Below are 23,980 nucleotides of genomic sequence, written 5' to 3' on the forward strand. Positions count from 1 at the left end.
AGAGAGAGAGACAGAGAGAAACAGAGACAGAGAGACAGAGAGAGAGAGGTCTGAGGCTGGATATGAACTTGGGTCTTCTCCACACCAAGTATAATATCTGTGAAGCCACCTAGCTGCCTAGAACAGACAACGGCCTTAGGAGAAAATTCGTCTTAGAAGGGATAATGGGCAATTAGGAGAATGATGTCTCATAAAGAAGAAGCCCGGAAGTTAAAGCCAGGTGAAACAAAGCGACAGAGATTGACTAAGCCCCAATACTCAAGGAAGAATGTAGGAGGAGGATGAGAAGCAGAAGAAAAATGGAAAAGATCTGCAAAAATCACCATTGCAAACTGTCTTCTCCACCAAGGACAGTGGCACTGCCCTCACAGTTCTGGATAAAGTTACAGAGATAAGAGAAATGACCTCACAGAGAACAAAGATGGGAAAATAAAGATATATGATTGAAGCAGCTGGTGGTACAGTAGATAGAGTGCTGGACCTGGAATCAGGGAGACTTGCGTTCCAATCCAGCCTCAGACACTTCCTAGCTGTATGACCCTGGGCAAGTCCCTTCACTTCTGTTTGCCTCAGTTTCTTCAGCTATCAAATGGGGGTAATAATGGCACCTACCTCCCAGGGCTGTTGTGAGGAAGAAAAGATTATTGTAAAAAAGTGTCTTGCTCTGTGCCTGGCACAGAATGGGCACTTTCCAAATGCTTCTTTCCTGCCTCCCATGACCTGTTTTCTGCTAGCAGATACCTCACATTTTCTTCAATTGTTTCAATCTTTTGATATTGTTCTAATCCTTCTTACTTTCTCATGGTGCCTTTCCAAGGAGTCCATTTCCTGGGTCAGGGTGCCACTTTCTCTTTTGTATATTCTCCTCTCGGTGTCTGCTTGCAGGGGTTATGGGCTGCTCCTATCTCTGGGTCTACTCTAATTCTTTGGGGCAGTTGTTGGCTTCCTCTGTCTGCTCCTCTCTCTAGCCTTAGTTCTTAAATTGGGGCTTTGGGTGAAGGCCAGGCTTTGCACCCTGCTGTGCTTTTGGGTGGAGGAGCTGACCCTCCTTGGACTTACCCTGGGTCACCTTGGCTCCTGTGCTGACCTCCATCTCCCAGGGTTGATCCCCACTGCATGGCTCCTCAGGACAGATGACTGGGGACCTCAGAGGTCCTGGGTCTAGGTGGCCTGGTCTCAGGCCTGCACTGCTTTCTGGGGCTGCAAGTGAAATCCAGGGTCCACACTGGAGGCTTCTGGTTATCCTGGGGCTTTCTTGTGGCAGCCAGTTTCCATTCTCTCCCTTTCATCTTCCTCTTGAACTTAGCTTGGATCTCTCCCCTCCCACCCCTGTCTTTCTCTGTCTTTCTTCCCTCCCCTTCTCCTTTCTCCTCCTCCCCTCCCCCTCTTTCTCCTCCTCTTCCCCCTCCCCTCCCCTTCCTTTCTCCCTCATCTTCTTCTTCCTCATCCTCTTCCTCTTCTTCCTCCCCTTCCCCTCTCCCTCCTCCTCTTCCCCCTCCCTCTCCCTTTCTTTTCTCTGCTCTCCTCTTCCTCTTCCTCCTCCTTCCCTTCCTTTCTCCCTCCTCCTCCTGTTCTTCCTCATCCTCTTCCTCTTCCCCCTCCCCTTCCCCTCTCCCTCTCCCTCTTGTCTCTTTCTCTCTCCTCACCCCTTTCTCCCTTCCACATGTGGCTGATGACACAGGGGCTCCTTCAGATAAGCCTGAGTCAGGCTCTGCAGGCCCCCTGTTTGCTGGCTCATGGGTGTCCTTTCCAACTTGGAAACAGCCTTGGGAGCTCCAGAGCTTCTCTCCAAGGATGGAACATTGGACTGACTGTCCAACAGTCCTGCTATGTTTCAGTGTTTTAGTGGCAAGCAGTGAGTAGCCTAGAACCCTCCTTCCAAATTCCTGGGCAGATGTGGTACGTAGAGGGTGTGGGGGAAGGCGGGGTGTTCAGGGGGATGACCTGAGGAGGCACAGGACTGAGGCTGCCTTGACTTGGGAGACAAGGTGAAGGAGGACAGGGGGCAGAAGGACCTGAGTGAAGGGACAGGGGGGAAAAGAGAAGAGGGATCTCTGTGTGAATGACCTCCATTTGTTCTGAAAAGATGAGGCAGGGGTCCGAGCCAGCATGGCAGGGGAGGGGGAGCCATGGGAGGTCACAGGAGGGATGAAAAAGTGTGGGAGACCTTCTGGGGAGAGGGGATCGATAAAGCAGGTGTAGCAGGATTGCTGAGCAGTAGTGAGGGCCCAGTGAGGTTGTATCCTATCCGGCATCTACAAACTAAGGCTTCTGAGAGTTTAGGGAGGGGGCAAGGGGAGCAGGGCCACCCTGAGAACAGGCCAGGGGAGAGCATGCTGGGAGCTGTGGGCCGAGCAGCTTGGGCAGGGGGAGAGTTGGGGCGGTGGCGCTCTGCCTAGGTGGGGGCTCTCAGCCTCTGGGTCGGCTCACTGGACTAGCTGGCCTTGGGGGGCCCCCAGAACCCAGGGGTGAAGTGTCCAGGTCAGTGCAGGTGTCTCGGCAGGGGAAGGCTAGGGTAGGGGTCAAGGCGGGAACAAGAGCAGGTGGGGGCTGTGAGTTTTGGGGGGCGCCAGGGCCCACCTCCCCACAGATGCCTGGGAAGGGGTATTTAGCCCAAGGAGACCCAGACATCACTGTTGGTGCTTAGACAGGCGTCGGGAAAGAGGGATGCAGGGAAGGAAGGAGTCTGTACCCAGTCAGAGCCTAGCACCCTCAAGCCCCTAAAAGCCCCCACGTGGGTGTAGAGGCGGGGCCACGCCCAATTGTTTTGTACTTGCCCTGGGCAGGCGGGAGGCTGGAGGCGGGGATATAAGGGGCGGGGCCTGAGTCTGGTCCAAGCTTGGCGGGGGCGGATCCAGGGGCGGGACGAGGGGGGGCCTCGCCCGGTTCTTTTGTACGAGTCCCGCGGGGAGGCTGGGGGCGGGGCGGGGCCGGCTCTTTGTCTGCGCGGACGCCCGCCCCAGCGCGCTCACGAATGAGGCACATAGACGTCGGCACGCACTGACGAGACACGCACGGAGGCAGCGCGCAGGCGCAGACGGCCCGCGGAGAGGTGCGCACGCGCACGCTTCCCTGCCGCTGCCGCCGTCGTCTCCGCGCGCGCCTGAGCAGTGAGTGGTGCGGCCTGGCGGGTGTGGGCGGCGGCTGAGGCGGGCGAGGGTTGGAGCAGAAGGCTGTGGGCGGCAGGGCAGCTGGGCGGCCTGGGTCCGTGGGGACCGGGCCTCGGCGCAATGATGATGATGGCTCTGAGCAAGACGTTCGGGCAGAAGCCGGTGAAGTTCCAGCTGGAGGAGGACGGCGAGTTCTACATGATCGGGTCCGAGGTAAGGAGGAGCCCCAGGGTCCCAGGGGTCCGCGGCGGGGGGAGGGGGGAGGAGGTGGCGAGGTCCGCATGGTGGACTCCGAGGCGGAGGTGGTGGAGGAGAGGAGCCCGACCATCTGGGGGGACGCTGGGGACGAGGGGACGGGGGGGGTGTGGGGAGAGTGGGGGCAGGGAAGCCCCCCCTGCGCCCGGCACACAGTGGGGACTCCGAGCCCCGCCCCCCATGGGGCCTCCCCTCCCCCAGCCCTCCCTTCCTGGCTCCATTTTTTTCCCCTTCACTGTCACTCTCTTTGTCTTCCTCTGTTTCCCCCTCTCCGTCTCTGTCTCCCTCCTGTCTCTCTCTCCCTCTGTCACTATCTCCATCTCTCTCTGTCTGTCTCTGTCTCTATCTACATCTCTGTCTCCTTTTCCATCTCTCTCTCTATCTCCATCTCTGTCTCCCTCCTGTCTCTCCCTCTGTCACTATCTCCATCTTTCTCTGTCTCCATCTGTCTCTATCTACATCTCTGTCTCCCTCTCCATCTCTCTCTATCTCCATCTCTGGCTCTCTCTATCTCTGTCTCTGGCTCCCTCTCCATCTCTCTCTCTATCTCCATCTCTGGCTGCCTCTCTGGCTCTCTGCCTCCATCTCTGTCTCTGGCTCCCTCTTGTCTCTCTGTCTCTCTGTCACTATCTCCATCTCTCTCTTTGTCTCTCTCTGTCACTATCTCCATCTTTCTCTGTCTCCATCTGTCTCTATCTACATCTATGTCTCCCTTTCCATCTCTCTCTATCTCCATCTCTGTCTCTCTCTCCACCTCCATCTCTGTCTCTGTCTCCCTCCTGTCTCTCCCTCTGTCACTATCTCCATCTTTCTCTGTCTCCCTCTGTCTCTATCCCCATCTCTGTCTCCCTCTCCGTCTCTCTCTCTATCTCCATCTCTCTTTGTCTCCCTCTGTCTCCCTCTCTGCCTCCGTCTCTGATGCTGTCTCCTCTTGGCAGGTGGGGAACTACTTACGCATGTTCCGGGGGTCTCTGTACAAGAGGTACCCCTCCCTGTGGAGGCGCCTCGCCACCGTGGAGGAGAGGAAGAAAATTGTGGCGTCATCACATGGTAAAAAATCCAAACCTAGCGCTAAGGGTGCGTCTTCACAAGGGTTTGTAAGCCTGTTTCCAAACTGCCTCGAGAGAGATGATAAAGCGTTTTAGGGCCCCGGGGTGTCTTCACGGGGAGGGGGGGAGGCCCATGGGTGGGGGACCAGGGGTGGGCCAGGGGCTGGGGCTGTGAAGACGCCCTGGTCCTTAAAGCGTTTTAGGAGAGCTCAGAGGCTTTCCCGTGTGGCTGTGGGCATGTCGACGTACCCGGTGACTGATACAGCCCACGGCGCGCTTGGGGAGGCTCGCGTCGCCAACCACGCCGGGCTTAGACGCATGTCAGTGGCATGGCATGCCTGTGCTTAGGGGGTTTGGGAGTGTCTTTGTCGTTTTGTGGCCTTGTCCGTCTGTCTGGAGACCATGTCTGTGTTTGTGGTTGTGTCTGTGGTGCTTTGTGGGCCTGCCTTGGGGATGTCCCATGGGGGTGGCAGGTGGGGGTGCCCGGGAGCCAGTCTTTGGCTCGCTGGTCGGCCGGTCAGCCTGGCTTCCTGGCCACCACTTTGTGTTCCCTTCTGACTGCAGTGAGCTCACTCCTGCCATCCAGGGGAGGCTCTCCCCCAGACCCCGCCTGGCCTCCTTTGAGTGTTGAGGCACCGATCACAGGGGCTGCCCGTGGGGTGGGCAGGAGGTTCCTTTGGACCAGGGTTGACGCCTCACAGTCCTGCCTCCAGGGTGCATGCCCGCCTGGATGCGCCTTCTTGGCCCTCCAGCTGTGGCGTCCTGCGTGACGGCTGCCACGTCTTTTTGGGTTTAGATCATGGCTATACCACCCTGGCCACCAGCGTAACCCTGCTAAAAGCCTCGGAAGTTGAGGAAATACTCGATGGGAATGATGAGAAGTACAAGGCTGTGTCCATCAGCACAGAACCTCCCACTTATCTCAGGTAACAGGCTCAACCCACAGGGAGGCAAGGGAGGTGGGCTGCCCAGAGCCTCACGGGTGGTGCCCCAACGCCAGCAGCAGGTCATCTGTCAGGGTTGGCACGGAGTTGGCATGGGAAGTGAGTGCCAGGTCACCAAACCCCCCCGAATGTGCAAGGCAGCCCACTGTCCTCTGAGGGAGGAGGGTGCCTGGTGCCCACAGTGCAGCCTCGAAGACCAAGAGCAGCACAAGGACCAGAGGGCAAATTCAATCCTACCATCTTTACTCCGAGTCAGAGACTTGGGCTGGAAGCTGCCACCATGCTAGCAGCTGTGGTCTTTGAGCCCCGTCCTCTGTGGGCAGGGAGGGGCTGAGACGGTCACGCTCTGACAGATGAGGGTGCTGCGGCAGGCGACCTGGTCTTCTGGGCTCAATCCTGCCTTTGGCTCTGGCCAGCTGTGTGACTGGGGCATCACGTCATCCCTCAGCATCCTAGGCAGCGCAGGGCATGAAGCCGGGCCGGTCCCTCTGTCCTTCCGTTTCTCTACTTATTTTTTTTTTGGCTAGGCAGTGGGGTTAAGTGACTTGCCCAGGGTCACACAGCTAGTAAGTGTTAGTGTCTGAGGCCGGATTTGAACTCAGGTCCCCCTGAATCCTGGGCCAGTGCTCCATCCCTGCACTGCCTAGCTGCCCCCAGGTTCTCATTCCTGTTTCCCCCCTTCCCACTTCTGCTCTAGCACAGGTCCTGCCATGGGGATGTCTGTTGATGCAGTTGGGGGGGGTGCCCCGAGACACCAGTGCCCCCTGACTGACTGCTCTTTGCCTTCTCCCCCCCTCCTCCAGGGAACAGAAGGCCAAGAGGAACAACCAGTGGGTCCCGACGTTGCCGAACAGCTCCCACCATCTGGACGCCGTGCCCTGCTCCACCACCATCAACAGGAACCGCATGGGCAGAGACAAGAAGAGGACGTTTCCCCTGTGGTGAGCCTTTGGTCACGGCAGTGGCGGCTGGCGCTTGTGGCGACGGCGATGATGGGGATGACGGTGGCTTGGGTTTTTCCGGTACCGGAAGGCGTGCCAAGCGCTGTATCCACTCATGTGGTCCTCGTGACAGTCCTAGGAGGTGGTTGCTGTTATGATCCCCGTCGTATTGATGAGGAAACTGAGGCCGATTGTCCAGGCGACACTGTTAGTGAGTGTCTGAGGCTGGATCTGAATGTGGGGCGTCCTGATTCCCCAGCTGCCGCCTCAAGCTCTTGATAGATGATCTTACTTGGTCTTCACCATGGACCTCTTGTTATCCCTGTACAGATGAGGGGACTGCGGCTAAGGAAGTAGGAGTATGATAGTGCCCATGTTGCGATCCCCCATGTCCAGCTGGGGAAACTGAGGCTTGGGCCTGCATGTGATGGACCTGGCCAGACTTCTGCCCTGGAGAATCCATGTGGTCAGCTGGCGGTCTCTGCTGGCTGTGATGGGCGGTGTGGGCTTCCTTCCCCGCATCCTCTGCATGTGGGATCTCTTAGGAGCCCTATGTTCTGGCCAGGGGCAGCATCTGCCTGGTGTACACTTCTAGGTCTCTTCAGGTGCCCTTGGGGTGCTAGATGGCTGTGCTGCTGAACCCCTTACTCTCTCTTTTCAGCTTTGACGACCACGACCCTGCGGTGATTCACGAAAATGCTTCCCAGCCCGAGGTTCTGGTTCCTATCAGGCTGGACATGGAGATCGATGGGCAGAAACTAAGAGATGCCTTCACGTGGAACATGAACGGTGTGTGGAGGGCGGGGGCTTTTGCCCTGGGCTACATCTGGCCCCAGGCCAGGCATATGGGCTTTGCTTGGGTCCTGGGTCCTTTGGGAAGAAGCCCAGGGACCCTGCTCAGAACATCACTGTCAGATGTGTGCATTGAACAGAGGGCCTCTGATGGCAAAGGGCACCAACCCCTTGTGGGGTGCTCGAGGTAGCATTTGGTTGAGAGACACAGACTGTGCCCTCACTGCGGAGCTCTGGGCGTTAGGCAGACCCCCTGGGGCTGAGCGCATAGTCTTACCTGGGCACAGCTGGCTGTCAGGTCTCCCCATCTTCACCTTCCTACCTTTAGCTTATTCTGCGTGTGGCCTGAGTTTCAGACTCGCTAAATGGCCTGGTTGGCCTCTTCTAGACACCTTCTATTCCTAAAATGGGCCATCTGGGGCTAAGCTGACTGCTCCAGGTGGGGCCTGACTAGGGCAGATGACCCAGAAAAACTGGGTGCCTGGGAAATGGAGCCATGGCCTGCCAAGGGCAGGACGAGCCCCTTGGGAGAACAAGGCTCCAGTCTTGCTTGGGGAGCCAGTGAGAAGGGCAGGTGGGCAGGCATCAGCCGGCATGGGGCAGGTGGGTAGTGCAGGGACAGACCGCAATCTCCCCGAAGGGAGGGTAGCTGCCTCCTGGCCGCTCAAGGAAAGTGCTGGAGGCTCCTCTCACGGCTTGTCACATTCTGGAAGAAGGCAGGAACTGTGCTCTTGGGAAGGGCCCCTAGGAGGGGAAGGCCTGGGAAGGCCATAAAACACGTGTCCAGGTCCTTCTCCTAGGAGTGGAGCCTGCACTTCGAGATGGGCTGCCGGGAGGAAGGCCAAAGGGAGATGGGTGGATACCTGGAGGTCCCTGTGGCGCGCAGCAGCAGCACCAGGGAGAGGCTGCCCGGAGATTGGCCTCAGGGCGCTGTAGGTATCTGCCTGAGGAGTGAGGGGCTCAGAGGACGGACGCGGCACTCCCAGAGTGCGGGGCTGGGGCTTTCCCCAGAAATTACAGGGGAGCAGTGGCATATTCTGGACAAGACTAGACTCACCTGAGGAAGTCCTGGACCTAGGAGAGGCAGGGCCTGGCTAGGGGAAACCAGAAGCAGAGCCAGCTGTCAGCCATCCATCTGTCCCCTGTTCCATCCATCTATCCATCTGTCCATCCATTATCTATCTCTTCATCCATCCCTCTCTCCATTATTTACCCATCCGTTATCCCTCCATCCATTCTTCATCTATTCATCTGTCCATCTGTCTGTCCATCTCTCCACTCATCCATCCATCATCCCTCCATCTGTCCTCCATCCATCACCAGGACATTTGGGAGAAGATGGCTGACCTGATGAGTGCTTGTTAAGGTGTTTGCCTTAGGAGAGGGTCAGGATAGCAGAGCCTCGAGCCTTGAAAAAGGGCATCCTTTGGGGTCCTAACTTAAGAAGTTGTCTGGGGGCTGCTAGGTGGCGCAGTGGATAGAGCACTGGCCCTGAATTCAGGAGGACCTGAGCTCAGATCTGGCCTCAGACGCATAACACTTACTAGCTGTGTGACCCTGGGCAAGTCACTTAACCCCATTGCCTAGCCCCCCCCCCAAAAAAAGTTGGCATCTGACATGGTGCCATGGCAAACGAGTGAAGCAGCACCTCCTGGCTGGTGGCTGTCTGGATTGACCAGTGGAATGAAGAGCTGGTCTTGAGTTCCACTCTGCCCCATCTTCAGAGAGGCCGGCCAGCTGAGAGACTGCCACACTCCACCCCGAGGAGGTGACAGAGGGTGGAAAGAAGGCGGCTGAGATCCCATGGCCTGGCCCAAGATGGCGGTTCTGAAGGCCCACCTGCAAGCGCTTGGGAGGAGGAGAGAGGACGGGCCAGGACAGGATAGTGATTGTTTTCAAGGGGCCAAGAATGTCCCTGAGACCAGTCTCAGTCTGCCTGTCCAAGGAACAAGTATTTATAGAGCACCTACTATGTATCAGGAACTGTACTAATAGAATCACGCGGATTTGGAGGCAAGTGCTGTTATTATCCCCATTTTACAGACAGGTTCAGTGACTTTCCTAGGGTCCCACGGCTAGTGAGTGTCTTGAGGCCAGATCTGAACTCTGGTCTTCCTAACTTCAGGCCCAGCTCTGAGACTGAGAGCCTTCTGTGAGAAAAGAGAGGTCCAGAGCCTGGGCCTTCCTGGCATATTCTTCCCTCCTTGACTGATCCTCACAAGGAGCTGATGTTTTAACATAGAGGCAGACAAGGGCATCTGAACGGGGCAACGAAGTAAATAGGAGGAGGGCCCACTGGGGAGGGAGGCTGGGGCCAGTGCCCTGCCTCAGTCTAAAGTCTCCTGCTGTGGCGCACCAGCCCAGGGTTGCTGGAGCCTGGAGGACGGTGAATGCCTTTGGAAAGATTGGGGTCAGGACGTGGTTCCCAGCAGGAGGGCCAGGGGCCTCCAAGGCCCCCTCTTGCTCTGAGCTTCTGGGCTTTTGGGGCCTGGCTCTCTTATCGTTTGCACAAACATTGTTGGTCATGTAGTGAGTGTGACAGGCCTCAGGCTCCCCTGCAGGGGTCCTGGGAGGAGGGGTTCTTTCCTTGCTTGGACACTCACTGGCCGCCTCTTGCCTCTGATCTCAGAGAAATTGATGACCCCGGAAATGTTCTCAGAAATTCTCTGCGATGACTTAGATCTGAACCCCCTGACCTTTGTCCCTGCCATTGCCTCGGCCATCCGGCAGCAGATAGAGTCCTACCCCACGGACAGCCTCCTGGAGGACCAGTCAGACCAGCGAGTCATCATCAAGGTAAGGGGGAAGGCCCCCTGGTTGCTGCAGACCTAGGCTCAGGACTTGGGGCGGGGAGGGGTAGAAAGACCCCTTGAGGTAGAGGGGAGCCCGCCAGCCTGCTGCAGACCCAGGCTCAGGACTTGGGGGGGGTTGAAAGACCCTCTGAGGTAGAGGGTGCTCCCCGGCCTGCTGCAGACTCAGGCTCAGGAGTTGGAGGCATGAGGAGGAGTAGAAAGGCCCCTTAAGGTTGGGAGGGACTCTGGGCCTTCGGCCTCTAGGTGCTGGGCTCTGGGACAGGAAGGTCTGATTCCTGTCTTGTCCGTGGCCAGCTTGCCCGCAGCAGGTGCCTAGTGGGGCCTGTTGCCCTCTCCCCAATGCCTGGAGTCCCCTTCAGGGCTGTTTGGGCCACCAAGCAGGGGAGCAGCAGCTCTTGCCAGTTTAGAACACTTGGCATGGACTAGATTATGGTCGTGACAGAACCCAGGTCTGTGCCTTCTGACAGTGATGTGACCCCAGACATCTTCAGGTTACAGACCGTGGGGCCTGGCTCCCTCGTTCTCTAGCAGATGGGGAGGGGGTGGGGAACTGGAAGAAGAGCTGGGTTCTAATTCCAGCCCTGCTGCTTAGTGTGTGGGGCCTCTGGGGGCGGGCCTGCGTTGAGCTCCTTCCCCCTTCTCTCTTGGGTCTTGGTGTCCAGTTGAATATCCACGTGGGAAACATCTCTCTGGTCGACCAGTTTGAGTGGGACATGTCTGAGAAGGAGAACTCCCCGGAAAAGTTTGCTCTGAAGCTGTGCTCGGAGCTCGGCCTCGGTGGGGAGTTCGTCACCACCATCGCTTACAGCATTCGGGGCCAGCTCAGCTGGCATCAGAAGACCTACGCTTTCAGGTAGGCGTCATGGCAGGCAGGGGCGGGCCTGACCTTTGTCTCTTTGACCTTTGCCATGGGACCTCCCTCCCCCCTCCCACAGGGCAAGGAAGGCGGAGCCCAGGTGAGCAGGGGCGGCAGCAGCCCACCTCCCTCTCTCTCCTGGAGGCCCAGCACAGCTTCATTTTGTGTGTGTGCGTGTGCGTGTGCGTGTGCGTGGTGTGTGTGTGTGTGTGTGTGTGTGTGTGTGTGTGTGTGTGTGCGCGCGCGCGGGGCTGGTGGGGATCCTCCACTTGTCTGGTCCAGCAGCTCGCCGGGATGACTCTTCCTTCTGCCACAAGGGGTGCTGCTTGCTGCCTGGTGCAGTGGGCCCTGGAGTGCCCCCAGGGCCTGCAGGTGGGCTCTGTCTGTCATTTGCCTGCTCTGGGGTGGGGCCACAGAAGGGGCGCTGGTTTGGCAGGGCCTTTTTTCCCTTGGAGCCCAGGGGCCAGGGAGCTGGAGGCCATGGCTTGCGGATGACAGACAAGGTCTTGCTTGCTCTGGCCCCACAGTGACCCCTTGACAGCCTGGCATAAAGCCCCCGGAGGTTTATGGGAGGAATTCTCGTTTCTCTGGGGCCATCAAACTGGTGGGGTCCCTGTTGGCAGCTGGCGAGGGGTAGGTGGGCACTGGAGGCATCCAGGCCTGCCTGGAGTTGCCCAGAAAAGTCCCTGTGTGTGACTCCTCCCAGAGTGGTTCCTGGGGCGAGGGAGGCCCAGTAGGAGGGAGTTGGCGCTGGCTAAGCCTCTCCCCCTCCCAGATGGGAAGCTGAGGTCCACAGGGTGGCGGAGAGGGGAAGGTGTTTCTTCCCTGGCCCAGCTTCCCTCGCCTGTCAGCTTGGCCACCACCTCCCTTTCCTGGTTTTGTTCAGTGCGGGTCTTGGCTCAGAGGGCTTCTGTACAGTGTCATCTTTCTGGAGACCACAGCTTTCTTCACTGTCCCAAACCACACCACCTGGTGGAGGAGGACATGCAGGTGTGGCCTTTGGGCTTAAGATGAACTGAGGCAGAAGGGTTGTCCCAGGGATGAAATAGGAGGCGTGGGGTGCAGGCTCCACAGTCTTGTTGAGGTGCAGCTGGGTGGCCAAAGGGGCCCCATCTGGACATTGAGAAGCTGTCGGACGTCCAATGGCCTAGACAGCCTGCCTTCAGGAGCAGTGGGGATACGGGAGCTACAAGGAGGCCTGAGGGCAGGGTGGGTGGGCTCTGTGCCCAGGGTAATTCCTGCAGAGGCTGGGAGGGGTGGGGGGACGGCCTGGCTTGGGCCAGAAGGCCTTCCCGGGTCCTCTTGCCTTCCTGGCTCCATCAGCAGCTTGCCTGCCACTTCCCAGGCCCTACTTGAGGCTCCTTCAGGTCCGAGGGTCTTGCAGACACCTCATCTGACCAGCTGGCCCAGCTTCGGACTCTGGTGGTTTGCTCTGTTACTGTTTAAGTGGGTCTTGGGAGAGCTGAAGGGTACAGATTCCAGAGTCAGGCCAGCCGGCCTCTGGCTAGTTTCAGTAGAGCACCAGGCGTGTGCTTGGCTGGCTTGGTCCCCACTCCTTCCTCCCCGGGCACGATTCACGTGTGGGCTTGTCGTCAGTTCCCAGAGCCCCAAGCCCACAGCAGGCCACTGATGTCCCACCAGTCGGCCATCGGCGCCTGGAGCTTATTTGTCGCCTGCAGCCTCCAGGACGGGGTGACCTTGATCAGCATAGTTGGGGCCAAGCCCCTCCGTCTTGAGCATGTCCTCACCAGCTGGAGGATGGCTGGAACTCTTTCTGGATTCGATGCTCCCTTCCCCAGGCCGCTTCTGCCTGGCCCTTGGCCGGGGATGTGCGCACGTGGGTAGAGATGAGGGTCATCAGCTTTGCTTCAGGTCAGGCCGGTTTCTGTGCAGAGTGCCGGGCTAGATGGTAGGTTGGGGGGATGCCAAGCCTGCCTGCCCTCGTAGAGCTTCCCATCTAGGAGTGGGCTGGGCACTTGCACACGTACTAGTTGGTCACTCGCATATTGGAGGAGGGGAGGGCCAGGAGAGGGCAGCTCCGTTGTGCCCGTCAGGATCAGGGTTTGGGTAAGGCAGAAGAAAGGGCGTAAGAACTTATCTAGTGCCTGCTGTGTGCCAGGCATGGTCCTGAGTGCTCAGTCCTCACAGCAACCCTGCAAGGAAGGTTCTATTGTTATTCCATCTTGCAGTTGAGGAAACTGAGACAGACGGGTAAAGTGACTTGGCCAGGGTCACATGGCCAGCAGCAGATTTGAACTGAGGATTCCAGGCCCAGGCCTGCTGTGCCACCAGTTGCCTCTGAGTCAGCGTTACAGGCCTGGGTTGTGGTGGCCTTAGGATTGAAAGCATGGGTTAGGAATTCCCTTGGGAGGAGTGTAATCAAAGGCCTTTTTTTTGTGTAGATCTACTCTTTCTTCTGCATAGGGAATTCCTAGTACAGAAATGCCCTTCATGGCCACAGATCCTAGCAGCACAGGGGAGAGGAAGAACCTTAGTGGCACCTAGCACATTCCTTCCTGAACACCGCACCCCTTAAACAGCCATTCTGCATTCGCCGAGGAGCCTCCCAAGGCAGGCCGTGGCGCATCTGGAGACAGAAGCTGCCTGGGATAGACAGGTTCAGCGATTTGCTCAGTGTCACCCAGCCAGATGGGTCAGCGCAGGCCTCAGCCCAGGTCTTTGCTGTCTGGCCCTCACCTCTCTCGCGAGCTCCAGGCCCGTATCTCTGACTGCCTGCTGGTCCCCTGGATGACCCCACGGGGGCCGTTCCCTGTGTCATTGCCATGTTCCATTGCCATGGCTTCACCTTTCATCCCCTAGCCTAGGCTTAGTTTCCTGCATCCAGCGGCTCCTTTTTCCATCCTCGGTGCAGATGCTAACTTGATATTCCTAGAGCGTGGTCTGCCCAGATAACCACTCTGCTCCACAACCTTCAGTGGTTCCCTATTGACGGGGGAGAGAAGACAGAGTGCTTTTTTGGCCTGAGGCCTGAGCTCCCATAACTCCCAGAATGGCGTCCTGGCGCCTTTGCGCCTGCTGTCCCCATGCGTGGCAGCGTCTCCCTCGTCTCCCCCTTGGAAACTCTGCTTTCCTCCCAGACTCAGCATAGTGCCCCCAGCTCAGCATGCTTGTATCGATTGTGTCTGTGTCTCTGCACATGCTGATTCCTCAGGACAATGAGTCGGTGGGGGTTGCTGCCAAGAGGAGACCAGTCAGCCCCTGCCCTCGAGGAGCTTATGATCTAGGCAGGTCACACAGATGCATCTATGAAACACATCCGGAAAAAATGGGAGGGTGTGGGGGCAGGGGGATTAGTGAGGGTGGAGGCCTTGACGAGGTATTTGAGCTGGCCAGGGATTCCCCACCTCAGATGTGGTGCTGGAGGAAAGACCAGGCCGGCCATCGTGGAGGGTGGCAAGGTGGGCGGCTGGCCCTGCCTGGGGTCCTTGAGGTTCAGCGTGTTGCTATGCCCCCCGCCCCCAGGGGCGTGTGTGTGTGCGTGAGCATGTATGTGAGCATGCATGTATGTGTGCATGTGTATGTGCACACTGCACGTGTGGGCATTTATGTGTGTGTGTGTGTCCACGCGTGTACGTGTGCGCTAGTGTGTATGTGTGCTTGTGTTATGTGGGTGCGTGTGCGTGCATGTATGTGTATGTGCATGTGCATGCACATGTGTGTGCACATGAGCGTGCATGGTATGTGCGCACGCGCAGTGCTGAACCCAGAGTGGTGCACGCCTGACTTCTCGTGAACTTGGGTCACACCAGCGGGGGCTCGTGCTTTCCCTGCTGCCTTGGTGCTGACTCTTACTCTCAGTGGCGTGGGCTCAGGCCGCCCTCTCTGGGGAGAACAGAGGGCATCCTTTGAAGACAAACCCGCGGCGGAGCACTGAGGCAGCCCCAGTAGGGGCCAGGAGGGAGGAGGACCCGAAGGTCCAGAGCATCTCCTTCACACATGTGTCTGTTCCTCCTCAGTGAGAACCCTTTGCCCACAGTAGAGATTGCGATTCGGAACACTGGCGATGCTGACCAGTGGTGCCCACTCCTGGAGACCTTGACTGATGCGGAGATGGAGAAAAAGATCAGAGACCAGGACAGGAATACCAGGTGCCTCTGTCATGCGCTCTGGGCCCCTATTAGGATGCCTGCTTTACAGATGAGGAAACTGAGGCTCAGGCAAATGAACTCACTTCCCCTGGGTCACCTAGCTTGTGTCTGGGGTTGGGTTTAAACCCAGGTCTGTCCAGACTCCAAGCCCCAGGGCTCTGTTTGGGCCAAAGGAGGGACTGCCCCCAGCTAGCCAGGGTTTCCTCCCCATGGTGGTCAGGCTCTGAGCTTGCTTCAGCCTTTCCCAGGGTCCTTTAGGCCCCAGCTCGGCCCACTTATGGATGCTAGAGGGAGGGCTGCGTTTGGACTGGGTGCTCAGTGAGGGCCTGGCTGTCATCCCTAGGCTCCCACCTCCTTCCCTCATTAACTGTCTCTTCTGCTCCACAGGCGGATGAGACGTTTGGCCAACACCGCCCCAGCGTGGTAGACCACTATCCCCTCGCGGTGGAGTCTCTGGAAGATGGGACCCTCTTTCCTTTTCTTTGTGGGCAGAAGAGGCTGGGTGGGTGCCCCAGGCAGGGAGGAGGGAGGCAGCCCTTCACTGGGGCCCTTCTTCCACTGCCCTGCTCAGTCTGCCTGTGGATCGTGTCCCTGGCCCGGGGTCAGGGGAGGTGCAGAAGGGCTTTTCTGGTCTGATAGGATTTGTTTTGTGTGTCTAGGTGCCCAGGGCACAGCTAGGAAGATTTTTTTTAAATAAAGAGAATGTGGGGTGATCACTTGCTTGGCACTTGCCAGGGGCATTGGGGGGGGTGAGCGTCTTCCTGCCTCTCAGTTATCTGATGGGGGAGGGGGGAGGTCCCTCTTCCTGGCCTCCTTGGGCACCTTAGCTCTCTGGAAGAGGTTGATCATCCCATCAACCAGATGCTTCTCAAACCCTTCTTGACCCTGGGTTCTCAGTCTGGTGGGAGGAGACTAAGGAAGGGCTAAGTGCTTTGCAAATCTGGTGAAGTAGGTGCCGGTATGATCTCCTCTGAAGAGACCGAGGCAAATTGTGGCTAGTGTCTGAGGCTGGATCTGAACTTGGGACTAACTGGCCTTGACCACAAGAGTGTGGAGGAAGCCTGCCTGTGCCCAGGTCCATGTCCACTGAGTGGCTTCCTCAGAACACTGGAGCTGGGATATCCTGAGAGGTCCGTGGGCCTTAGCATCCTCTACCCCCACAGGTTAGGGGCTGACCTGTTTCCACCAGCCAATTGTTAGCACCACCTTGGTAGTGACACGCCCAGGATCCAAAGCCAGACCCTCTAGCCATCATCTATCCTGGCTGCCCAAGACCAGGCCTGGTCAGCATGGCCACCACGGGTCCAAGGTGGCTTTCTGAGGGGGCCGGCAGCCCACTGGCTATGACCCCCAGCTGGATCCCAGCCACTCCCTTGTCAAAGCAGGCAGAGATGGACAGATGGTCCGTGGGGTACATCAGAGGCCTGGATGCCCTCCCCCCCCCCCAGCTCCCAGAGGAGAGAGGTAGCTGTGGTCATGGAGATCAGGAAAAAACCTAGCAAGTGCCCGTCCCTGGGCTAGCCCTAAATTTGTGCCAATGGAGGAGCAGCAGAAGTCCCACATGCCTGAGTGCCCAGGCAGCCAAGTCTTAAAAGACGCAGTAATGGCTATGTAGCACCACAGCCACCCATGGAGGAGGCTGGTTCAGACCACCCCTTCCTGCCCCAAGGTTTGGGATCAATTGTGAACAAAGCATTTATTGTGTCAGGCACGGTTGGGACTGAAGTACAAAAACCAAAGAAGTCCCTGTTTTCGGGGGGCTTACACTCATAAAGGCTGAGTTTCATTTGTGGAATAGTCATTGGGGCCTGGAGCAGGTTGGCACATCTCATCCAAGAACCATGGCCAAGTTGATTGGATCCTGTTCCCAGGGCATGAATGGAGGGAAGGATGGGACTTGAGTAGGGGCTGAGGGGAAGCAGGAGTGTGGGATGCTTGCAGCAGTGGTCCCAGAAAGGACGATGAAAGTCCTGGGGATGAGAGGAGCAGCTCGGCTTAGGTAGGCCAGGGGAGGGTCCTCATACGGGTACTCCCCTAGCACCATCTTGCAGCAGACTTATTTAAGCACTGTAGACCAATGTCTCCATTTTATAGCTAAAGAAACAGAGGTACTTCCTGCCTCCTGCCCCCTACTGTTGCCTCCACTGCTCAGTTGGGTGGTCTGGCCCCAGGCTGGAGAGACTGCATTACATTCTCATTGCTCCTGGCACTTTCTCTGTGAGTAACAGACTCCACGTGTTCAGGGAGCCCCCTCTGGCTTTGAACCCCATTTAAGATTCTCCTAGGCCAGCTCTGGGAGAGGGCTGACCCACTGTACCACGAGGGTAGCACCAAATAGGGCAAAAATTGCCCTGAAGATTGAAACCCTGGGAGAAGCTGCAGAGACTCCTTAAGCTTGAAGTCCCACCCAGGAGGACAGCCAGCAGCCTGGAGAGGTGGGAAATTCCCTTTCCCACTCAGAGGTGTGACAAAGGCTTCGCAGGCTGGAGGCTGCCCAAGGAAGCCCTGGTGGGTTCAGGCCTAAGTGACCTTTGGCAGCAGGAGGCCAAGACTTGCACAGACGCTGCCAAGTCTTTATTAGATTCATCCTTTGGGGATCATCCCATCGATCTCATTTCCTGGAGTGGGGGAGAGAGGCCAGGGCCACTCTTGTGGGCCATTAGAGATGGAGAGAGAAGTGGGGACCCCCCGAGTGCTCAGCCACAGTACTTGGGCTCCCAAGCTGCATGTGGGATAGACAGGGGAGGGGAGGCAAGCCTCCTGGTGAGAGCCGTGGGCCCACCTTTTCCAGGCTGGAAGGAGGAAGTGGTCACTGTTGGCGGTCCACAGGGTCCATGCCTGGCTGCTCCTCAGGAAGGGGTCTGTAATTTGGGTCCTCTTCAGGGTCATCAAAGATCAGCTTCCTGGATGGCCAGGGGATGAGAAGGGATGTCTGGTCTGGGGAAGTCCCCCACAGGTCAGAGCTTTGGGATTGGGAGGCGGGGAGGGAGTTGTGGCCCTAGCCCCAGAGATAGGCAGGTCCAAGCCCGCTGTACTCACAGGAAGCTAGGGGTGAGCAGTAGTTTTTTGCCCCCAGGCTGGTTGGGGAAGACATCTTCAAGAAAGTAATAGATGTGACCCACAGCAATCCCTGAGCAGGAGAGAGCTGGCTCATTAAGTGGTCTGGCAGGAGAGGGGACGGGCAAAGAGAAGGCTCAAGACAGCAAGTCTGGAGAGTATGGGCACTTGGAGGGATAGCTTGGGTGGGTTCTACTGGAAGCACTGTTCCCTAGACAGTGCAGGTTTGCAGTGGAGAAAGACCATCCCCCACCCCCCCCATTCACCTTAGGACTCTGTCATCCCTGGCCCCAGCACCCAGCAGAGGGGTCCTTCTAGGACTGGGGACCCCCACCTGCACCTTGGGATCTTGCCATCCCTGGCCCCAGCACCCAGTAGAGGGGTCCCTCCAGGACTGGGCATCCCCTGCACTTTGGGACCCTGTCATCCCTGGCCCCAGCACCCAGCAGGGGAGTCCTTCCAGGACCAGGGACCCCCTTTCCCCGCCACAAATGGCTGCTCACCCAGCAGGTCCACCAGCACGGAGTTGCCCAGGAGCAGCGAGAAGCCCATGAGCACCCAGGGCAGGAAGGGCGCCTGGAAGTTGAGGAGGCCAAAAAAGTTCATCCGAAGGTCCGGGTTCCGCCGGCTCCACACATACACCAGCATGATGGTGAAGGCCTGGCCCAGGAAGAAGAGGCTGGCCAGGAGCCCAAAGAGCTGGAAGCTCCTGAGTCAAGGAAGGGTCCGGGCAAAGGGCGTGCCTCCCCATTTCACAAGCAAGGAAATCCAGGACCTAGATCTTCCTGTTGTTACAGGCCCGGAAATACTGGGCTCGGGTTCAAATCCAGCCTCAGATCCTTCCTGGCTGGGCAATGCTGCCTGCCTCGGTTTCCCCAGCTCCAAAATGGAGACAGCGCTAGCAGAATAATCTTCACAAAGGCTGTCTGCCTCTATTAGTCACTTTCATTTTGGGGCCTCAGTTTCTCCATCTGTCCACTAAGTAGGCTCACCTCAGGGGTCTCAAAGGGGGTGTGGGATGCGCCTGAGACTGTGGGGCTGAGAGGACTGGGCAAACGGAAGCAAAGAAGAGGATGCAAAATCCACACCTCCCGTTCCCACCAGACCTCACTGCCACGGGCTTTTCCCTCGCCGGGCACATGAGGTCCTCTGGGGCCGGGTGCTGGCCGACCCTGGCAGCCCTGTGAGCAGCACCCTTCTGCCTCTCTGAGGGGACAGGCCCCTCATCACCCCTTCCTCAGCTCAGATCGTTATTATTTTGGGAAGGGCAGCGGTGCCGGGGACTCTGGGCGCGGAGGTGCGCCCCCCCCCCCTTGGTACGGCTGTAACCTCCAGTCCGGAGAAGAGTCTAAGCAGGGCCCTGTAGGACATGTCAAAGACAGCACTAGAACCCAGGCCTTTCTGCACCCAGCGGGAGGAATGGGGTAGGAAGGATACTGTCATGAGGACTCCCCCAAAGAGAAACATGAAGACAAAATCCGCCGTCCGTCCCCGGAAAGATCCTTCCTCCAGCATGCGGCAGTACCTGTACCTAGGGGCACTATCGGAAACATCCCAACCGGAAAGTCTGGAGCGGGGTAGGTAGTTGCAAAGGCCTGGCTGCTGGAACTAACGCCCTCTCCCGGCCCCGCCCCCTTCCTGAGGATCTCACTGAGAACACCCGCTGCTGGAGGATGGGAGGGGGCCCCTCCGTCCTGCTCTCCCCCTGGCCTAGGCACGCAGAAGAGACTTAAAGAAGGCACTGAGGCTGGTTGGCCCCAGCCCCCGTCTGCACCAGTCCCTCCTTCCTACTCTGACGCTGTGGCCATGGGGCGCCTGAGGGTCTTGGCTCTGCCCGGCTTGGGGCGGGGGGAGGGGGGCTTGCAAAGGATACAGGAAAAGCATGTTGAAGAAAAAGCTGAATCCCAGGGGCCCGAAGAAGAGGAAGTTGGTGACGAGCCTCCACACCTGCCGGGGAGGAGGAGCGCGGGCTTGGGGGAGGCGAAGAGGGAGGGGGGCCCCTCCCTGACCCCCTCCCGCTCCCCTGACCTTGACCCTTAGCCCTGGCCAGTCACCTGGAACTTCCTGAAGATGAGGTCCGGGTTGAAGTAAAGCTGGAAGGGGGTGATGAGCTCCAGCTGCTGCGGGGACACAACAAAGACCCCAGTGGGGGCAGGCCAGGTAGGCCGGGGTGGAGGTGGGGGCAGGGTTTTCTTGGGCCACCCATGGGCCTGGGGGGAGGGGACGTGGAGATAGGGGCGGGGGAAAGTTGTGGGGGGAGGGGACAGGAAGACCCGGGGTCTGGGGGTGTGAGGGAGGGGACAGGGGGTCATACGGGACTGTGGGGGAGGGGACGAAAAGACCCGGGGTCTGGAGGTGTGGGGAAGGGGATGGGGGGGTCTTATGAGACTGTGGGGGAGGGTACGAGAAGACCCGGGGTGTGGGGGTGTGGGGGTGTGGGAGAGGGGACGGGGGAGGTCATACTGGGGATTGTGGAGGAGGGGACAGGAAGACCTGGGGTCTGGGGGAGGGGACGGGGGTGTCTTATGAGACTGTGGGGGAGGGTACGAGAAGACCCTGGGTGTGGGGGACGGAACAGTGCGAACCGCAGGTTTGGGAACACGCGGGGCTCTGGGAGGGAGCGGGAGTAGCGAAGTGGGGGGCCGGTCTCGGGTGAGGGACCCCCGGGGCAGGACCTCACCACGGCCGCGGTGGTCAGCACGCAGGCCGCCGTGTAGGCGCGCGTCACTGCCGGCACCTGCCAGAACTCGGCCGCCAGGCCCCGCTGCGCCATCTCTGCCCCAGCTGCCGCTGCCCTGGCAGGTGTCGCTGCCGGTCCTGCAGCCTTCTGTACCTTTAACGGAGCCTCGCCCACCCGTCCTTCCCGGCCAGCTGGCCAATCCACGAACAAGAAGGGAACACGCCCTCCTCGCGCCCTGGTGGTGATTAGCCAATGGGCATTGGGGGAGTGGAACTCGTCCCTCCTCAGACATAAATGGACCAATGCAAAGAAGCTAGATACAGGAGGCCTCGCCCCTTGCGTGACGCGCTCTTTGGCCAATCCGAAGCCATCCCACACAAAGATTACTTTGGCATGGAATGATCGTGGTGGCCAATCAGAGGGCGAAACAGGTTAAGGGGGTGGGATCCGGGAGGCCAGGGCCAATCAAAGGTGGGTAGAGTGGCTTGAGTGAATCCAGTGACTGGAGATGGAAAGGCATAAATAGAGGACGGGGTGGCCAATCAGCAGGTGGCATAGGGCGGGCTCTTGGAAAAATGAACCCATAAGAGCAGGGAGCGTAAAGTGGTCGGGCGACTGGCAGTTGAGCAGACCAATGAAAGCAGGTCGCGTGGAACTGGCGCCTGAGGAGGGCCCCAAGAGGGCGGACATCATGAGCAGGATGGCCAATGTGAGAGACTCACGTGGGGATGAAAACATGAGCGGGGGGCGGGTCCACCCAATGAACACCTCTTGTGTGGGAAAGCTCGAGACCGGAGGGGTAGGAAAGACCCACTTATCCCAGAGGGTGGGGCCAAGCGCCAAGGAGGCCAATAGGGCGAGGGGGCACCCACAGGGAGGCTGTGGCCAACGGGGTCACGTGGGACAGGCTCCGGGGGCATCCCCCACATCTTTACTCTCCCTGCGGGGCTTACTTGGGGCTGGGTGGGGGTCGGGATGTCAAGATTGCGATAGCTAGGGCTTGCCTAGGCGAGCCTGAGGCTGGACCATTGCAACCTTGTGGACTAGCTGTTTCCATCTCCAGGGGTGACGTCATGGCCCAGAGACCTGGGCTCCGGAGTTGGGGATTTCTTCGGGAACCACAAGGTCTATGGAAGCCCAAGCCATGGCTGTCTGGGCAAAAGACAAAGGCAAGGCCCCCGAGTTGGCCTTACTTTTCTAGTACAGTGTGTTTTACTGTTGTGGTGTGAGAGGTTGAGAAGTTGTGAACCCTCAAAGACCGTTGTACAGGACAGGTCGTCTGGAATGAATTCACAGACTCAAGCATTCTTTAATTCAAGGTGGCAAAGTTTATTGTTACGCTTTTCCGCGGGCAAGGATTCTTAAAGGATCCTGCGAGAGACTGAGAATGCAGCTAGGGTTTATATGGAAAAGAGCATGGGAAAGTAATGCCAGGGACACTGATGAGGTAATCCAAAGGTGCAGGCATCTTTGGGGGCTATGGATGGGAAAGTACAGGGAGTATACCGGATGGGGAGGGAGATGACAGAGGTATGGATCTTTGGAGTCTGGCAGGAGGAAGAGTCCTTGGGCTGGCCAAGGACAAAACTCCTTGGGCTGGGCAAGTCACCCCTCTCCCTCTGTCTTGATGAGAGAATGCTGTGGAACAAGGGAAAGCTTTCTTACAAGACAGGAACTACTAAGGAATTGGGAGGCTTCCAGAGACATGATCTGAGGGCTGGGGCCTGAGCAGCCCAGCTCTGTGTAGCTGTACCAGGGATAGAGATAAGGGTCGTGCTGAGGTCCATGCATGAATAACTGCTAGGCACAGTGTCCTTGGGCTGGGGAGAAACTGTCAGGGATAGTGTTTCTGAGGCTAGGGAGAAATTGGGGTACAAGCACAAGTACCCAAACACAAGCACCAAAGCACCCCATCACTACCTATGTGTTCATTTACACTTAAGAATCTTTTCTGGTGGAGAAAACAAACCTGATATTTTGTATACTGAGACCCTTTTCTGGATTATCCTTGTTTATCTTGACTCTGGTCATAAGTCACTACCTGAATTTTGTTTTAAAGAATGTCCTCAAATTTCTACGCTGCAGTAGAGACACTATTGTTGAGGTCTAGGGGTGGTGGGAACCCCAAAATTCAAGGACAAGTGACACAGGTCCTCGAATGAATTGGATCTAACCTTTCAGCCAAAGACACGGTTTATTAGAACACCGATTGGGGTGAGCAAGGTTCCTAGTGAGTCTGTGCTACTGGCCAGATTTTAAGAATCTGAGCCTTTGTAATGAGGACTTAGTAATCTAATGGGGGCAAGGTGGACTCATATACAGAGACTGTGGGAAGATCTGGATGTGACCAAGGAGTGACCAATAGCTTGGGTGACCGGGAGGTAACAGAGAAGGACCTGGAAGGATTGGGTGCCCCAGGCAAATGCTAGGGACCTGGGCCACTTGGAAGGGGGCTAGATGGAATTAAAGGTGGAACTTGGCCAGGGGTGATCTGGAGATAACAGACAATAAAGGGTTGGGCTAGGTTAGAAATAACAGAATTAGAGATTGGGGCAGGGTCAAAGCCATAATGCAAGGACAGTAGAAAGAATCATAGCCTCTGGTGAATGCCAGGGACCTGGGCCATGGGAACAGCACCCCATCACTGTGGACCCCCACAACAAAGTAGAAGAGCAGCCAGACATCCCCCTGGAGCTTTTAGAGGTCAGGCTTCCCAGTGGATGCACTTAGTGTGCCAGGTCCAGAGCCTGAGCCCTTTTTGGGCGGAAGAGGCCACCTGGACCATGTGTTTCAAACTCAAGGTGACTTGGAGGACAGTGGTGTCTTCAACATAAATTGGACCTTTGGAGGAGAAATTGGGCCTTTGAGGGAAGGGCTGGGTCGAGGAAGGAAACCTGGATGGGCTTGTAGGTCTGATGGGGAAGGAGAAAAGAAACAGCGGGGAGGGAGGGGGGAGTGTGCAAGTTGGACTTGCATGGAGTGCTGAGGAGAAGAGCACTGTGTGGCTAGGCTGGAGGCAGGGTTTTGGAGGAGACCTGAGGAATGGGAATAATCTCTAGGTTCAGGTTTGACTTCCAGCTTCTGTGAGGAGACTCTGAAAGGAGAGGAGGAGGAGGAGAATCAAGAAGGAGGAAGGTCCTCAGGAGAGGGAGGACTCAAAGAGAGGGCAGATTCCCAGTGGAGCCTTGAGTCCAGCTGCTACGTCAAGTGGTCATCCTCCTGTTAGATCTTCAGGCTGGAGGGGAGGGGAGGGGGGCTGCCCCAAGCAACCTCAGCTCCAGCCTAAATTGGACTGTGCAGTTTCCCTCATTGCTCCTGGCTCTGCCCACTGGGCTTCAGCACCCATCTCCCTCCCCTGCCATCTCACCCTGGAA

The 23,980-nt window shown here is 57.7% G+C and overlaps 2 protein-coding genes and 1 long non-coding RNA gene across 8 annotated transcripts in view; 1 reads left to right on the forward strand and 2 right to left on the reverse strand.

Moving 5' to 3' along the window:
* The window catches only part of LOC144456632 (uncharacterized), a 469,008-nt gene that overhangs the window by 372,058 nt on the left and 72,970 nt on the right, over nt 1-23,980 (reverse strand). The gene's annotated exons all lie outside the window — the stretch shown is intronic.
* SMARCB1 (SWI/SNF related BAF chromatin remodeling complex subunit B1) lies at nt 3,049-15,585 on the forward strand. Of its 2 annotated transcripts, none has more exons than XM_020977643.2 (9): nt 3,049-3,323; nt 4,304-4,442; nt 5,211-5,340; nt 6,162-6,299; nt 6,961-7,088; nt 9,721-9,887; nt 10,567-10,757; nt 14,738-14,869; nt 15,257-15,585. In XM_020977643.2, the coding sequence occupies exons 1-9, from the start codon at nt 3,231-3,233 to the stop codon at nt 15,294-15,296; spliced, it is 1,158 nt and encodes a 385-aa protein (XP_020833302.1). In that variant the 5' UTR covers nt 3,049-3,230; the 3' UTR covers nt 15,297-15,585. The 2 variants fall into 2 exon arrangements, with proteins under 2 accessions (XP_020833302.1, XP_020833303.1); XM_020977644.2 differs by having other exon boundaries at nt 3,051-3,323; nt 4,304-4,415.
* DERL3 (derlin 3) lies at nt 16,551-20,913 on the reverse strand. Of its 5 annotated transcripts, none has more exons than XM_020977659.2 (8): nt 20,607-20,788; nt 19,981-20,043; nt 19,800-19,873; nt 19,364-19,457; nt 18,430-18,625; nt 17,909-17,999; nt 17,652-17,772; nt 16,551-16,839 (listed from the first exon to the last, which is right to left on the reverse strand). In XM_020977659.2, the coding sequence occupies exons 1-7, from the start codon at nt 20,697-20,699 to the stop codon at nt 17,679-17,681; spliced, it is 705 nt and encodes a 234-aa protein (XP_020833318.1). In that variant the 5' UTR covers nt 20,700-20,788; the 3' UTR covers nt 16,551-16,839; nt 17,652-17,678. The 5 variants fall into 5 exon arrangements, with proteins under 5 accessions (XP_020833318.1, XP_020833317.1, XP_020833315.1 ...); XM_020977658.2 differs by having other exon boundaries at nt 19,981-20,046; nt 20,607-20,787; XM_020977656.2 differs by lacking the exon at nt 19,364-19,457 and having other exon boundaries at nt 19,981-20,046; nt 20,607-20,913.

This window comes from Phascolarctos cinereus, unplaced genomic scaffold, assembly GCF_003287225.1.
Source record: "Phascolarctos cinereus isolate Bilbo 61053 unplaced genomic scaffold, phaCin_HiC Scaffold_4;HRSCAF=312, whole genome shotgun sequence".
Lineage (NCBI taxonomy): Eukaryota > Metazoa > Chordata > Mammalia > Diprotodontia > Phascolarctidae > Phascolarctos > Phascolarctos cinereus.

What these genes read in the sequence shown, in the direction of transcription:
- SMARCB1 (XM_020977643.2), top strand. Translation starts at nt 3,231, where the DNA reads ATGATGATGATGGCTCTGAGCAAGACGTTCGGGCAGAAGCCGGTGAAG. An exon ending in ACCAGCGAGTCATCATCAAG is followed by an intron (nt 9,888 to 10,566) that starts GTAAGGGGGAAG and finishes CTTGGTGTCCAG; the next exon opens with TTGAATATCCACGTGGGAAA. An exon ending in GACCAGGACAGGAATACCAG is followed by an intron (nt 14,870 to 15,256) that starts GTGCCTCTGTCA and finishes TCTGCTCCACAG; the next exon opens with GCGGATGAGACGTTTGGCCA.
- DERL3 (XM_020977656.2), bottom strand. Translation starts at nt 20,898, where the DNA reads ATGTCTGAGGAGGGACGAGTTCCACTCCCCCAATGCCCATTGGCTAAT. An exon ending in TCATCTTCAGGAAGTTCCAG is followed by an intron (nt 19,874 to 19,980) that starts GTGACTGGCCAG and finishes CCTCCCCGGCAG; the next exon opens with GTGTGGAGGCTCGTCACCAA. An exon ending in TTCTTCAACATGCTTTTCCT is followed by an intron (nt 18,626 to 19,799) that starts GTATCCTTTGCA and finishes AGGAGCTTCCAG; the next exon opens with CTCTTTGGGCTCCTGGCCAG.